A 17,174-nucleotide genomic window follows, 5' to 3' on the forward strand; every position below is an offset into this window, starting at 1 on the left:
TTTCTAGCTCGACTGACTCTTAAGACTGAACAAGACTCGACTGACTGCACTCTCTCTCTGGACCACAGCCTCTTCACGTCCCTCTGGACCAGAGATTTCAACTGTGATTAGCACGCCGATTATTTAATTAATCGTACAGCCGCTGGGCGCGCGCTTGGCGCATCATTTAAATGGGGTTAAACGCACACTGCGAGAGGCGTGGGCTAGCGGTGTCTTACAGGTATCGCCACAAGCAGCAGTGTAAGTAACAACAAATAGCAGTCTCTTGCCATTGTTTCACTTATGAGACAATTCATCTCTCTTTTTTTTACTGTAAGTGGTGGTAGCGCGTACAAAAGCAAGCCATGCCACGAGCGGTGACAAGTTGTAAACACTCATTATCAGAATGCGATAAACAATGCATGACACAGTACAATAATGCATTTTCAGCTTAGAGTGATGTAAGCACCTATAACTAAGAGAACCACACTTACCAGATCAAAGCAAAATAACCAATTGATTCAAACCAGTCGAAGCACACGATAAAGTAAGGGTACCAGTATAAATACGGACAAAGTGCCTGGCACATAGCATACTTGGTAAAACTTAACTGTTAAACTTATGACTCGAACCAAACTACTGTAGCTGTATCTTCATCCATTCGACCTCAATTGTGTTTCATGTTACAATGGACCAACCTTGTTTCAATTAGGAGGTGCGGTCTAAAACTTTTCTCTCACCCTCAATTTTGAGTCTCAAATTTTAGGAGCGGCTTAGATTCAGTAATTTCTTTTTTTCCTTGATTTTGAGTCTCATTTTTCAGGTGTGGCTTAGATTCGAGTGCGGCTTAGATTTGAGTAAATACGGTAACCTCCCATTATTGATACCTCCCTCAAACAAACAGACTTTCCTGATACTCTCCCATCTTAGCCTGTTGTACTTCTCCACATAACCCTCCTGTATTTTCCTCTTCCACTCTTTTAATTCCCTCTTCTCCCCCCTTCATTCCCCCTCCTCTCTGGCACCAGAATGTCAAGAAGCTAACTCAAATGGTGGAATTTTCACTTGCAAATCTCTCACATTGAGCTGCTCTGCAGATGGGATAGCTAGCATCTTGCCATATCTGTAGTCAGCAACGGCCTATGGTATAATGTTTTGGGACAATGAAGGTAATGTAAAAAAAAAAATAATAACAATATTTTAAAGAGGCAGGCAGTGGAAAGATTATGTAAACATAATAAGTGAACATCTTGCAGAAGTGCCTTCATGGACCTCGGGAATTTTACACCTTCTTGCCAATATATTTTTTCCATAATGAGCCTGTGGGTTATTCAGTCATTATTGTGAGACACAAAACATTGAAGATCTTTCTTGTCATGGTCACCTATAGTCAACCACATCTACATCTTCACTTTACAAACCTCTTTGAAGTGCACGACAGTCATACTTTTCATTGTAACAGTTGTTATGGATTCTTGTGAATGCTGTAAGTAGTCAAATCTTTTCTTTGTGATCTCTGTGGGAGTGATAGGTAATGGAGTGTGTGTGTGTGTGTGTGTGTGGGCTGGGGGGGGGGGGGAGGAGGGAGGGGAGGGTGGATATAATATATTTATCTAGATTCATCCCTTAAAGTTGGTTCTTGAAACTCTGTAAGGAGGCTTTCTTGGAATACTTTGTGTCTACCTTCAGGCAACTACAAGTTCAATTTTTTAGGGATCTCCATGATGCTCTCACATGGAACAAACAAATCTGTGACAATTCTTGTTGCCCTTGTATATATTCAATATCCCTTGTTCTGATGATGGCTACCTACAAATTGTGGCTCAAAGGTATCACTATGAGAATGCAACAGAACTGTGTTCTGCCTTTTCAAAGTCAACTAGGAGGTCTGAGACTGTATGAAAATGACTTCCTATATTTTGCCTCTAGGGATCCATTACAAACTACAGTACAAATCATGCAGTTCTAAGGCATATGATGATTCTACACAAGGGCACACCTGGAATGCAAACTGGATCAGTGGCATCAGGTTCTCTCCACCAATGAGTGTAGGTGACCAGGAACCAAAGCACATATAGGCATGCAGTCCCACAGATTCAGCAGGGAGGAGAGCAATCATGTTTTGGGCCAGAAGCTTATACAGATATTGGATGCCTTGCACTGATATCAAGGGTAACTTGAGTGCTGTGCAGTATCAAGAAAGCATCTTCCAACAGAATTCCCAGCCATATAGTCAACATTTTTGAAATAAGTTAATCTATAAAGACAATAATGCACAAAAGCAGTATGTCCACATGGTGAACAACTTCCTTCATCTGGCAAAATTCAAACAAATGGAATGGTTTATGGTATTTTTTAGCATGAATCCAATTTAACATGGTTGGGACCAGTTGAAACTCATAGTATTCCACCACATGAACCCTCCTCACACCGTAGGTGAGTTCAGGAGGCTGCTGTCAAAGATTGAGACAGGTTTCAATAGTAACTCCTCAGCCACCTTGTGGACAGCATATTAAGGAGGATATAATCAAGTTATAATGCACACCGTGAAGTTGCATGGGATTTAATGTTACCCATCAGCAGATTTTGATTTCACAGATGTGTACATGCAGACTGACTGCATTTTCTTTGATGATTGTTTTGCTCTTATTTCATGGCAAAGTTATTTGTTTATGTGGAAACTTCTGGCAGAATTTAAATACTTCAGGAGTAAAGGAAACCATTCATTAATTAAAACTTCTAGACTGAATTGCTGTGGTCCATATATAAAACTACTTCTCCTTCCTTATGTTTCGTTTTCTACTGTGGGCAACATCTCCTGAGGTGAGTCAGTGACTAGCCACTAGGCGCTGGAGGTCTTTCTTATATAGAGTGCTTAGATGGCGCCACCACTCATAAGGTGCTTACTGTGGGCAACATCTCCTGAGGTGAGTCAGCGACTAGCCACTAGGCGCTGGAGGTCTTTCTTATATAGAGTGCTTAGATGGCGCCACCACTCATAAGGTGCTTTCGACTTTAAAACATTGTGACAGCAGATGTGGTTATTATATCCTAATATTCCATAGTGTAACAATGGTCTATCTGGCTGACTACTAGACAGAATTTTGTGGAGTCTGGGGTCACTACAGTGCAAAGAAAACTTGCCTTGACTTGAGCAAACCATAGTGTAGGATTGTGCATGCAGAATGGGGGTACTAGCACTGCAAGTCTTGGTAGAGTGGGTACATTTACCATCTTGGAAATTTTCAGATCTTGAGAAGTCAGTCATATTTCCTCTTTCACTGCAAGTTTATCCACATTGGCTGATCATGTGAGATCTGGCTAGTGCGATCTCTCATGATTACAGGTAATCAATTGTCACTTTGTTGGTGCAAAGTCGACCACCATATCTTGTCTAGCTTTAATCCTTTCTCTTTTTTATTAGAATTATTTTCATGCTTGTAGATCTCTATAGCTTCTCCATACATATTGAGTCTCACATGATCAGCCAATGTGGATAAACTTGCAATGAAAGAGGAAATATGACTGACTTCTCAAGATCTGAAAATTTCCAAGATGGTAGATGTACCCACTCTACCAAGACTTGCAGTGAAAGTACCCCCATTCTGCATACACAATCCCACACTATGGTTTTCTCAAGTCAAGGGAAGTTTTCTTTGGGCTGTAGTGACCCCAGACTCCACAAAATTCTGTCTAGTAGTCAGCCAGATAGACCATTGTTACACTATGGAATATTAGGATATAATAACCACATCCGCTGTGCAATGTCATATCAAGGCAGAGTTGATACATGGGGTGTCAGCCTCGCAGAAAGAGCATGTGAGGTAAGTAGTTACATAGGAAGACATAGAGGACAGAAAGCCATCTCTGTACTTCCAACATCTGTCCAGCAATGTCCACATGAGCACAGTGCCAGACACACTGCCATGTTCACTATGGAGCAGCTGACTGCCAGTTCAGGTGAAGACCATAGTAGTATCCCAGGCAGAGATGCCAATAGATGCTTCAGCAGACCTGACACATGGACTACAGGATGCGATTGTGCCATCCCCCTGCAGTATAGCAGTGTCAGTATGCAACACTGCATCAACAGCTACAGTGACACATGAGTAATACCATTGGCTTGTGAATAAGGTTGATTCCCAGAGCAAACAAATCAGTGAGCCACTCTCTTGTCAGAAACTTTCATAGAAAGTCAAGAAATTGTTCGCCCATGAACTTCTGAGTGGCAAGTGGCTCAGCACAGCTGTTGTCTGATTTTTTTGGCATCATCATAAATTCAGACACTGGACATGCAAATGCCCTTTGCCATGTCCTTTCCCAAAGAGCAACAGCAGTTGGATGTAGGTATACTTATGGCATGCAGTACACAGAATTGGATTTGGGACAATGCCACCCTTTTGCTTGGAACTTTATTGTAACTGAACTGACTGAACCCATCATCAGAGCTGACTTCCTGGCACATTATCGTCTGCTGCTGGACATCACCAATGCATGTCACAATGATAGTGTCACCAGCCTAGGTGCTGCTGGCTTTGGTTCAGCACAGCAATGCAAAATACTAAGCTCGTCCAGTTGACAGGCAGCAGATACACTGACCTGCTGGAGCACTTGAGCAGTTCCATGTATTATATGACCTGAGATACGTCACAGCACTGTGCACTATATTAAGACTATCACGGGGCCACCAATTTCAAGTAGGCCAAGATGCCTTGCTCTTGACCATTATGTTATTGCCAAGGCACAATTCAATACTATGCTGAAGGAAGGCATTGTTCACTCTTCCAGTAGTCCATGGTTATCACCTCTACACTTAGTGCCCAAAAAGTGTGATGCATGGCACCCATGAAGAGATTACCATGCTCTTGATACTGGAGTGGTGCGAGGCCATTATCTTCCACCACTGTAAAGAGACTATAATTATGTCTTATTTGGGTCATCTATATTTGGTATGCTAAACCATGCAGAGCCAACACAAATTCTTGTGGCTGATGAGAACATATCAATAATTACACCATTTGGTCTGTCTGAGAGTCTTTTCATGACATCTGGCTTGCACTTGGTGGTGCAGGTTTTATCATTTTGTAACATATACCTTGATGACACCCTTGTCTTTCCAGCCATGGCAGATCAACACCAATAACAGCTGACTGAAATCTTTAAATACCTGGACCAATATGAGGATGTATCAAATACTTCCAACTGTGTTTTTGGCTGACCTTACATTACTTTTTGCCCCATCTAATACCCCTACATGTTCATTACCATTTCCTGAAAAGATGTGGGCAATATTGAGGATTTTTCAGAAAATAAAATACTAAACAACAATGCTTCTTCCTTAGAATAGTGAATTTTTATCGATGTCACCTACTCCATTCAGCTGAGTTTTAAGTAAGAGTAATTGCAACATTGTCTCAAGGGGAAAAATTCCAGTCCAGTGGATGGAAACTATGAGATCCACATCTGAAGCAGCTAGACAAAGTTATTGAATGCGACACTCATCACACATCCGGCATTAGAAGCACGTCTCATGCTGGTGGTGGACTACTAGCATAGCAACATCATGCAGATGGGCTGTGGCACCCACTTGCATTTTTTCACACACAATCTTTCTGTTACAACAAAAATGGAGTATGTGTGATCAAGAACTTCTTACTGGATATGAAGCTATTAGATACGAAAGTAAAAGTGAGTGAAAACTCACAGTTGGAGACAAGAGAGTTTATCATTTTCACCAACCACATAGCACTTGTAAACACCTTCCAACAGAAAAATGATAAATATTTGCCATTCAGCACTGATGTACACCACTTATCAGGATTTGATAAATAAGTACCAGACTGCCTGGTCTATGTAAACAGATTTTGCTCAACTTGCTAAAGCATCACATCAGGAGCTTCAGGACATTCTGAAAGATGCTTCCTCCAAGTTTCAGCTGAAACTGATCAGTGTTCCTGCCTCATATGTAAAACTCCATTGTGAAGTCTCAAATGGTAGATCTTGTCCATTCCTACCTTCCTAATTTGGCAGATGCACTTTTTAGAGCTTTCACAATTTACGTCATCCTGGTGTCAGGTCCACAGTTCAGCTGATTGCTAACCATTTTGTATTGCCCGGCATGCAGAAGGATTGTCAAATGTGAACTCATGCATGTGTTCAGTGTCAATGGATAAGGTATCATGTAATCATGTACATGTGACCATGGGAATATCCCCCAATACAACTGCAAGATTCGCACATGTCCAATTCGACATAATAGGACCACTGCCTTCATTGAATGGTCAATGATGCTATTAACAGCAGTCAACTATTTTACCAGCTGGCCCAAAGCCATTCCATTCAGCAATATTTCAGTGGGAACACTAGCCTCTGCCTTCATTTCATACTGGATTTCATGCTTCGGTTGTCTGCTACATATCACAGCAGACTGCAGCTGACAACTTGAGGTCAACTGTTTGCCCATTTAAGCAAATTGTGCAGTGCCATGCATTACAAGACAATAAGCTATCACCCAGCAAGTTATGGGATGATAAAAAGCTGCTCTCATACATCACAATCCAATTGCCTAGTCTCCAAAGCACTCACAAACTTACCTGGACTCTTTATTGGCTGAACACATTTGTGGTGGAATGCTGTGACCACCTGCCAAGTTTATTGATCCAAGTGCAGTCAATATGGATGACATCAATCAGGCTGCTGTCCTTGCCTGTTGGAATGGATCACTCAAATCCAGCCTCATAAAATATTGAGACACAGAACATGACAAACCAATGTGCACAGTGAGGTCAGTCATGTACAAATGCTATGCTACCTACAGATGGAGTGTAACTAGCACTCATATCTCTGTACACAGGTCCTCATCATGTCATTGGCTAAAATGAAAGAACCACAGACATTTTGATTGACAGCAATCCAGTACTGTCTCAATTGACAGAGTTAAGCCGGCCTTCATGCTACCTGAATTACTACAAATACATGTATAACATAAACAGCTGCAAATTGCATCTTGAAAACAGCAATAACATCTGGAAGCAGAAACTCAACCAGAGTGTTGGATGCATTCTAGATGCTGCTCACACTTCAGGTCGTGATTCTTGAAGGATGCTCTGCTATCCCTGAGAAGGCTGGTTTAGCAGCTTACATCAACACACATCATCAACAAGCTGTCATCCAATTTGTTCAGAATAGCTGTCAAATGAGTTTATGTGTTGGCCAGCAGGAGCACTCTGATTACTCTCTCTCTCTCTCTCTCTCTCTCTCTCTCTCTCTCTGATGCAGTGAAATGCTCCAGGACTGTTGATTTTCCCATACAGAACTTGAGTTAGTTACCATTTGAACTTGGATTTCTGTATCAATTGTATCTGCCCTTGTTTCAATTCGTGTTCAAAGTACAGCTCAACATGACTATTTAGTGAGTCTGCGTAATTTTCTATGGCTTGTTCCAAGCAAATGTTTTGATTGCAGCATCGTACATGGAACTAATATTTTATGTCTGTGCCTGGTTGAGTCTATGAACAGTTATAAAATCAGTTCAGCAGGCTATCAACTAGCCTTGTGGCAAGATTATGAATTCTCTCTCTTTTTTGTTTTAGTCCTATTTTAGATAAATGTATTTTTCCCACAGTTTTTCTAGTGTCTGTATTTCATCCTCCAAATACAGTCCTAGAAAATTTACAGAACACTAATATGTGGAAACATTAGAATGAAAAAATGTTTTCCAGCAAAAAATTGTTTACTTTCTGTGATAGATGGCAATTAAGGGGTTTTAAATGCAACAAAATAAGTGGTTATTCCAACTTTTTGTGATTAAAAAGTTTTTCATTTTTCAAGTTATCACAGTATAGTCATGGGAATCCACATTCTCGTGCAGAAAGATGACTTTATTAATGAGATAAAATAAGTGTAACCAGATCATATGTTGTGTGTTTTTTCACTTTTTAGCTCTAGAATATTTCTGTCATATGTGCAAAAAACAATAAAACTCCTCTGGTTCATAATCAAGTGACTCCATAGGTTGTCCAGTACATTCTGATCTCCCATATTTTAATAGAGTGCTGGTGTCATGTAGTCCACATCTCTTTATAGACATAAGTCATAGCAGGCAATTAAATTGTGTAATGCTGACTTCAAAACAATTTAACAGCCACAATCTCCATGTTTGAATGGACAGCAGTATGCACGCTGTTCACCACTAATTCACGAGGTTGGTGCTGTTGCTCTCATCTTGATTCCAGTGCAGGCTAACAAGCCACACTGAGAAAAAGTTCTTTATTCTAAGTAATGAGTTTTAGTGCCAATTTTATTTCAGTCATCTTCTTAATTATGCTATTCTGAAACCAACCGACTGAGCAAATAACAATTTCTGTTGAACAATGTTCAGGTGGTGCAGGTTTGCCTTTCTACTTGAAGGTTATATTCTGCTTATATTTAATGCATGCAACGTAGGGAGAGACATACAACTGGCACATATTTCAAATCATAGGGTCTCAATCATTGCACAGACCATGGAAAGTAGAAAGTTGGGTAGCAACTTTAACACAGGTATTAGCAAAGTGGAGAACAATACCTAAAGTGATCACTTGGCAACAGAGAGGATACAGTGACATATACTTCTTAGTCGACATTGAGGTATATGATGCTGGAGGTAACACATTGCATTCACTTGCATAATCTTTTATCAGAAGAGGCAATCTACATAAATGCTTTGTTTCAAGTGTTAGGAAAAAACAGCAGTGAATAATTTAAGAGGAGGGTTGGGTGTTTTCACAGTAGCTGTTTTTTTAACTAAACTGGAATTGACTGGGTACTGGGGATACACAGTGACCATTGAATATACATATGTAGACTGACTGCTGTCCTCCTTTAAATTGTAAATGTTTTGGCTCATATAGGCCTACATAAATAATCAAGATGTTGGGAACAACTATGTTTTATCTTTGCTGACACCTTTCACAGTAGCAGTTTATTGTTTTAATCTTCGGTCTCCCTTACAATTATCGAAGAATAAATAGTTTTGAGTGTCTGTTTTCTGGTATGAGTGAATTTCATTCATTACTACTGTATAATCTCTTAAAGGATTGATTGGAATCAGTATCCAACAGGATTTGGGCCCAGGAAGAAATTGCTGAAATTTTACACATCTATAAAGTACCATCTAATCAGACACTGATACATCAGTATCGCTATTATCTGCAGGTCATTTTTATTTTGAGTTACTGTATTTTGCAGGTGTGCAATGAGGTAGTGTTATTAAGAAAAAATTTGAGGTTTATTTGCTTAGTGTATCCAAGACGTTACCTAAATGGGAGTGAAAAAAGGAATAGTACTCTGAAGAAATTAATGTAAATTAAGGACATATAGGTGTCGAAAACTAAGGTCACATAATACCATTTCTCACCTGTGGCTGTTGTCGGAAACTGGTGCCTGGGGAAAGAATGTAGATGGCACATGTGGTGAAATAGGCACCACGATCATGACTGTCATGTTGCAGAGTGTGCTCTGCAACAGGCTATTGTGTGTTGCCAGTACACACACTTTTTAAATGGTTCAAATGGCTCTTAGCACTATGGGACTTAACTAGTGTGGTCATCAGTCCCTTAGAACTTAGAACTAATTAAACCTAACTAACCTAAGGACATCACACACATCCATGGGCCGAGGCAGGATTCGAACCTGCGACCGTAGCAGTCGCGCGGTTCCGGATTGAGCACGTAGAACCGCTAGACCACCGCGGCCGGCACACCCTTTTCCTATGCCCATGTGTTGTAGTTGTAGTAGTAGTAGTAGTAGTAGCTTTACTCATCCATAGATCTCTTTTTACAAGGACATAGGACATGTCAAATTATTTACAAGTTTAGATCAATTTAAAATAAGCTAATTCATATACACATATATTTACAGACTTCTAGTTAGAGACAATCATTAGATTTACTCCTGGTGGACAATACTTTTTTTTTTACTAATAACTTATTAAATAATGTAAAGCCACACTGTTCACTCATATCTCACTATCAGTCACTGCACACACTATACATACATTGTGTTATAACACACACACACACACACACACACACACACACACACACACACACACACACTGGTGATCTCTGAGGCATTTTCTGTACTGCAGCTTTCTATTTGCTATCCTGAAAAACTGAGTCAGCATCCCGCCCTAATGAGTAAGATATTCAGCTCAGAAAGAGGAAGAGGTGTTAGTAGTGTGCTGTGCATAGCTTGGGGGTAAGTATTTCTAGAAAGGAAAAAAGAAGGGAAAAAAAACATAAAGTGAAGATGTTATGTGGAATGTTGGATGTTTTATAATCATAATTATTATTACTTATTTGTATAACCTTTTTTTTTTTTTATCAAACCCTTACTCTGTTTTATCTAAGCTCGACTAGTATTTTAGATTATTATTCTTATGTCTCTTTCCAGCAGTTTGAAAATTGTGTCTAAGCTCGACTAGTATTTTTGGTTATTATTCTTATGTCTCTTTTCTGGAGTTTGAAAATTGTGTTCATATTTTGTGCATTTGTTCCCAAAAAAAAAAAAAAATACCATAGCTAAGAATTGAGTGTACATAAGAATAATATGTAACTAAAAGACGTTGCATGTTACACACTGATGATAAGATTCCGAGGGCATAACATGATAATGACATTTTGTTTACAAGTGCCTTTGTGTGTTCACACCACTTCAACTGAGAATTAATATTCATTCCTAGAAATTTTGCATTTGTTACACAGTCTATAGAGGTGCCATCTACATTTAATTTATCATTGTCATTTTTCTCTTCAAACTGAAATTAATGGCATTAGTTTTCTTTATGTTCAATGTCACTTTATTGCTTGATTGAGAGTTTCATTTGCTTTCTCAGCAAGGAGTTCTCTTGGTTTCTCAGTGACTATACATTGCTGTCATCAGTGAAGAGAATTTTTTCAACATGAGTAACACTACTGGGAAAATCATTGGTGTATATCAGGAACAGTATTGGTCCTAATAGCTACCTTGCGGAACCCCCATATTAATCTATTTTGATTCTGCTAAGTGTTTTACTAAATGTTTAGATCTATTTGAAGTATGTGTTATCTCTACTCTTTGTACCCTATCTGTTAGGTATGATTAAAACCAGTCATTAGCTACCCCTCTTATTCCAAATGTTTCTAATTTATTTAATAGAATCTTGTGGTCGACTGTATCAAATGCCTGTGACATACTCATCTTTATGAAGAGCATCAAGTACAACTTTTGTGAATTCTACTATGGCTGACTCCATATTTTTGCCACTTCGGAAACCAAATTGTGATTTGCTTAAAAGATTGTAGTTATTCAGGTAATTTATTAATTTGTCTTTCATAATTGCTTCTATTATTTTTGAGAATGCTGACAGCAGGGAAATGGGCTGGCAATTTTCTATGTCTTCTGCATTACCTTCTGAGGCAAAGGTACAACTCTTGCCTGTTTTAACTGCTCTGGAAATGTCCCTGATGTGAAGGATTCATATATTATATTTGTTAAAATTCCTATGCATTGTTTCAGTAGACACATTGGTACTTTTTCTAAGCCTAATGACTTTTTATTTTTTAGTTTTTGAACAGTTTCATTGACTTCATTCTATATGGTTGGAAGTAACATCATTGTATTTAGTGAAACATTATTTACAGGTGTTATATTTGTTTTGATGGATTTTTGCTGTAACTTCTCTGCAAGACTTGAAAAATGCTCATTTTCACAGTTTGTTAACTGTTGTGGATCATTTATTACCTTATCCCCCTCCCTTAGCAGTATGTTATTCTGTGTTTGTTTGCCTCTCCCTGTTTCCTTTTTTTTTTATAACATCCCAAACTGCTTTGCTTTTATTCTCTGCATTATAAATTATTTTGTCATTAAATGACTTTTTTTTGCAGAAACCAGCACCTTCCTATAGATCTTTTTGTATCTATGATAGAAAATTAAGAATTCTGGATCATTGTGAATCTTTTTCATGGAACTGAGGTGTTTAAGTGTTTGGGAAGACTTTTTAATACCTGCTGTTATCCATCTTTTTTTGTGAGATGTTGATACAGACATGCATACTTTTGGAAATGCCTTTTCACTGTTCAATTTAAACAATGTGGAGAATTTAGAGAATTTCATATTCAGTTGGTTTCTTTATCCACTTAATCCCAGCTTTGTTTTTCTAGTTCTTCTGAAAACATCTTTTATTTTGATTTATGATGTCATTTGTAGGTTTGTAGCTTAGGGAATGATTTGATACTGATTTTACTATTGTTATTTGACAGAGATGGTCTGATAGTCTGAGGTCTTTTACAGCTACATCACATTTTTCATTGTCCATATTTATGGCCACATGGTCAATTACTGATGCAGTCATTGTAGTAACCCTTGTTGCACTATTGACCAATAGGGACATGCCAAAACTTTGAAGAATGTTTATGAAGGTGCTGCTGGATTCATTTATGATATTAGTATTGATGTTAATGTTCCCACACAGAAATATATTGACCATTGTACTTGATGCTGTATCTAGAACTTTTGTTAATTTATTGAAAAAAGTGCCCACACTACCACTGGGAGATCTATACGCACACAAAATGATTAATTTATTGGCAATATCAAGTCCTGTTAATTCAACAGCTGATATTTCAAAATCTTTGTCTTCACTTACTGTACTGAGGTCATGTCTTGATTTGATCTCTGTTCCTTTTCTGAAATAAATGCATGATCCTCCACCCCTTGAAGTCGTTCTGCAGTAAGAGTTTGCCTTTTCATACTATGATAATACTACATGTTGGATTTCTGTGTCTCTACACCAGTGCTCAGTAATACAAAGTACTGTGCAGTTGCATGATTGGAGCTCAATCTCTATTAGTTGTGTTTTATTTTTTATTGATTGCATGTTTTGATGGAGGATTGTTAAGTCTGTGAAATGCCCCATGTTATTCTTTCCAATGGTTTGTTTTTCTTTGTGACATCTGGTATGTGTGATATTTGAAATGTGAAAATCTGTTTTGTGAGTGATTGTTTCAGTATTTTTTAAACTGCTGGAGATGCTCTTTAGGCAGGGTAACCTGTTGTCTGGATTTATCCTAAAAAAGACCTATTTTGCCTACCTATGACAACAGGTATTTGTTATTCCTATATAAAAGGCCGAGCATGTTTACATAACAGCTCTGTCTTTTGACAGGTGTCTCTCTCTTTGACAGCGTATATTGTGCCAGTTACAGGGCTGCTATAGATGATGGGAGGAGGGTGGATAGGGCAAGTCTTAACAGTGGCGATGGTCACAGAGGTAGGAGCCATAAGATAAGGAGATAGGTGCAGACTAAATTGCTTAAGGAAAATGCTGGGATGGTTCCTATGAAAGGTTATGGATGCTTTCCTTCTCCATCCTTCCCTAATCTGGGCTTATACCTTGTCTCTAATGACCTCACTGACCACAAGACGTTAAACACCAATCGTTTCCTCATCTCATCCTGGATGTGATGGCCTGGGAAATCTGCTCTTGAAATGGGTTGTGGGAAATTACATCCAGTGAATGCTGAGGTGAGAATGGTGGTGTATTGCTGTAAAGAATCTGCATCTGAACAAATATGTTTGCCTTGAACACCAAGGCTGTATGGGAGTGAAGTTTTGACGTGGAAAGGATGCCAACTGTCAAAATGTAAGTACTGTTCTTTGTTAATAGGTTTAATATGAACAGAAGTGTTTAATTGCCCTTTGGTGAGGATGAGATCAACATCAGGGAAAGCGGGATGCGATTCGGAATAGAACCATGTGAAATTTAAGTGGTAGAATGTATTTAGCTATTACAAGAATTTTAAAAGGTCAGCTTCATCATGAGTCCATAAGACAAAGATGTCCTCAATGAATCTAAACCAAACCAAGGGCAGAGGGCTTATGGATCCCAGGAAAGACCCCTCCAAATGACCTGTGAAAAGGGATCCCAGGAAAGACCCCTCCAAATGACCTGTGAAATGTGGGTGCAGGAAGGAGCCATCCTCGTTCTCATGGCTGTGCCGCTGATCTGTTTGTATGTCTGCTCCTCAGAGGTAGAGTAGTTGTTGGTAAATATAAAGTTGACTGAGGCGAGCAGGAAGGATGTCACAGGTTTGCAATCAGATGGGTGCAGACTGAGAAAATGTTCAGCAGCATACAGACCATGTACAAGCAGCATACAGACCATGTACATGTGGGATGTTGGTATACAGGGAGGTGGCATCAACTTTGCAAGCAATGTGGGTGGTGGGAGTAGGACAGGCACAGATTTCAGATAATCTCCTAATCATTTTCAGATAATCTCCTAATCATTTTAATGTAGGAAGGAAGTCTTTGTACTATGGGTTGCAGATGCTGATCAACTAAGGCAGATATATGGTGCTTTTAAGCTAGCAACTATGGGACAGCGAGGGTGATTCAGTTTGTTGATCTTAGGAAGGAATGTGAGGGCTTACCACCACCTATACTAGCCCTGTAACTGGTATCACATACAACACGTTTAGATTTTCACTCCAGTTAACTAGTACATGATATTTTGGCAGTAACCTTTGTCTTGCACATTACACGAGCTTCCATCTTTAAGCTCTCAGGTTTTAAGATCTTGCCTGGTACAGTTCCCAACAACCATTCTTTCCTTCTCATCATGTCTGGTAAGTCTCCCCTGACCTTGGGTTCTGCAGGACTTTTCTGTATTTTACCCCTTTTTCTAAACCTCAACAGTCATTTTCCGTCACCTCTCTTCTGTCCACTTCAAAACTTCTGCCAGAAGAAGGAGCCACTGGCTCTGAAAGCTAACAAACTTTAATACCTTTTATATGTGTGTTCTCATACCACCACTTGGTGAGTAGATATTTTATCCGTCCAGTTACATTTTATCTTTATACATTTGGGCATACTTCCAACAGCCCTACAATACATTTATTTCCTTAGGGAATTTGTTATCAACAGTTGTTTGAAAACTGAATAATAATGTGCTCCATCTGCTGTATTTTATACCATTTTTGCCATGCCAGTGTACATTTCAAAGTCATTTCAAAGTTATGGCTGTTGGTATTATGTGAGGACCTTCATTCTAATGTCAGTATTCCAGGAAGGCCTACTTGAGGATTTATTTCTAGAATAGATCTATTTAATTAGAAAGTTTTACATTTATTTTAGTACTCTTGTTTGTTGAGAATAGCCACTGTAACTAGCCTGGAACAATAACATTCATAAATATAATTCTAGAAGGAGAAGTGACTCAGTATCCATCAGTCAGCATTGGTTTGGCACTGAAGGGATGGTATTTTCAGATGTAAAAAAATTCTTGACCATGTACTCAGTGATGTAAACAATCTAATAGTTAACAGACATTACTTCAATCACAAAGTGAAGTCATATCTGCTTGAAAGTTTCTTTCTATTCTGACAAAGAATGTCTGAGAGAGGGAGGGAGTGAGGGAGATAGAAAGTGAGAGACTGAACATAGTTAAGTAAATATTGGAGTACGTAAAAAAAAGTAGGATATAGCTAAGAGAGTAATAGAAATGCAAGCATGATGTCATAGTTTTCATTGAGAAAGTGTCTCATAAATATGAAGCTAATTTTTTGCACAGCATAAAGTAATTCAAGAGTGAAGTTAAAAATTAATACTTGACTTTCTTTGTGTAATTTAGAGTTCCAGTGTTTTTGGTCTGATTATTGAGATAAAATCAATAAGTAAAAGATTCCATCAATGTGCCATGGTGACCCACCTCCCCGACAACCCTATCCAAACAACAGAGAAGCTCTGCCACAGGATTATTTATAATATTTTGAGCAGTCCAGTTTAGGTCATGATTTGTGATCAAGACATTGATAGTTGCAATGAAGGGAATATCACAAGCATTTTACTTTACCTTGTTCCAGTAGCACATTTACTATGAAAACTTGATAGCACTTTTGATCACCAGAGCATTGAAATATAGTATTTAAAGTTGTAGACTTAAACATCCTAAAGTAACATGATATATTGCTGTTGCCACTACACGTCTTCCTTCCTTTCATTGATTTTTCTCAGTTTTATAGAAGTTATTCTTTTGTTTGATAATTACTTTTAGAATTACAACTGTACCTTAATTAAAATCTACTCTAATCTCAATAGAATTACAATTATATTTTCATGTATTACAAATTAACATGATTGTGAATAATTCCCATTTTTTCAAATTTTTGTCCACAATATTTACATTTTAACCTGTTATACTTCTCATGACAGAATAATATTCTGCAAGAAGAAATTAGTTCCCTGCAAAAAGAGCTTAATGGGGCAAACATGTACTGCAATGAGGTCTGCAGAGAGTTTTTGGCTACTGTTGAATTTGTTCACCAGTGGATGTTAAAGAGACATACACTGCAAAGTAGACTTACAGTAAATCTTCAACAAAAATTATATGTAATTAAAAATCTCAAAAGGGAAAGGAAGTAAGTGAAGTAATAAATAGCTCTATAAGCAATTGTTTCTTTAAGAATTTTTAGATTTGAGTAGAATGTGATATAATTTGAGACACATAACATAGGATTTTTCATTGTTCATCTTATAAAAGTATATCTAAAACAGCTTTGCAAGAAATGTTCAGAAAGTAAGAGTACTTAGCCTTTGATGTGCTAAGAGGTTCTTTTTGATAAAGGTGGCAGCATTCCATTCAAGGACAAGGTGTTGGCAGTAGAACACACACTCATTTGTCACAATCAGCTGAAATCTCTTGTTGTAATGCTGTATTGAAACTAGTGTCTTTATTTAGAATATTAGGAGGTGAAGAGCATAATACAGTTTCTTTGTGAAAAGGGAAACATGCTGCTCCAGATTTTTAACAAAATCTAAACAGAGATTATGTGACGAATCAGTGCAGAAGTGGTTTCATGAGTTTAAAGCTGGCAGGAAAAAAGTTCATGATGAACAAAAGAGTGGGTGTCCCTCAATTGTGGCTGATGAGGTAGTGAACAAGGTCAAATAAACGATTCATGTCAACCTTTGATTGAATTTGTACGAGATGAATGCAATGTTTTCAAAAATCTCTACATATATTCTGTATGAAAGCATTACTGGAACAGTTGGTTTTAAAAATCTGTGTGCAAAATGGGTATAAAACAGCTCACAAATCAATACAAAATCAACAGAAACACATCTTCATGAAATTTTTTTGAGAACTTTGAACTGGAGGACGAACAGTTCCTTGT

At 38.2% G+C, this 17,174-nt stretch overlaps 1 protein-coding gene across 1 annotated transcript in view; it reads left to right on the forward strand.

Annotated features, from left to right (window-relative positions):
* LOC126267834 (centromere-associated protein E-like) overlaps nt 1–17,174 on the forward strand; it is a 536,568-nt gene that overhangs the window by 473,169 nt on the left and 46,225 nt on the right. The window contains exon 21 of the mRNA XM_049973138.1: nt 16,213–16,418. Within this exon, the coding sequence (XP_049829095.1) occupies nt 16,213–16,418 (206 nt within the window). The remainder of the gene's footprint in view (nt 1–16,212; nt 16,419–17,174) is intronic.

This window comes from Schistocerca gregaria, chromosome 4 (assembly GCF_023897955.1).
Source record: "Schistocerca gregaria isolate iqSchGreg1 chromosome 4, iqSchGreg1.2, whole genome shotgun sequence".
In the NCBI taxonomy this organism is placed as follows: Eukaryota; Metazoa; Arthropoda; class Insecta; order Orthoptera; family Acrididae; genus Schistocerca; species Schistocerca gregaria.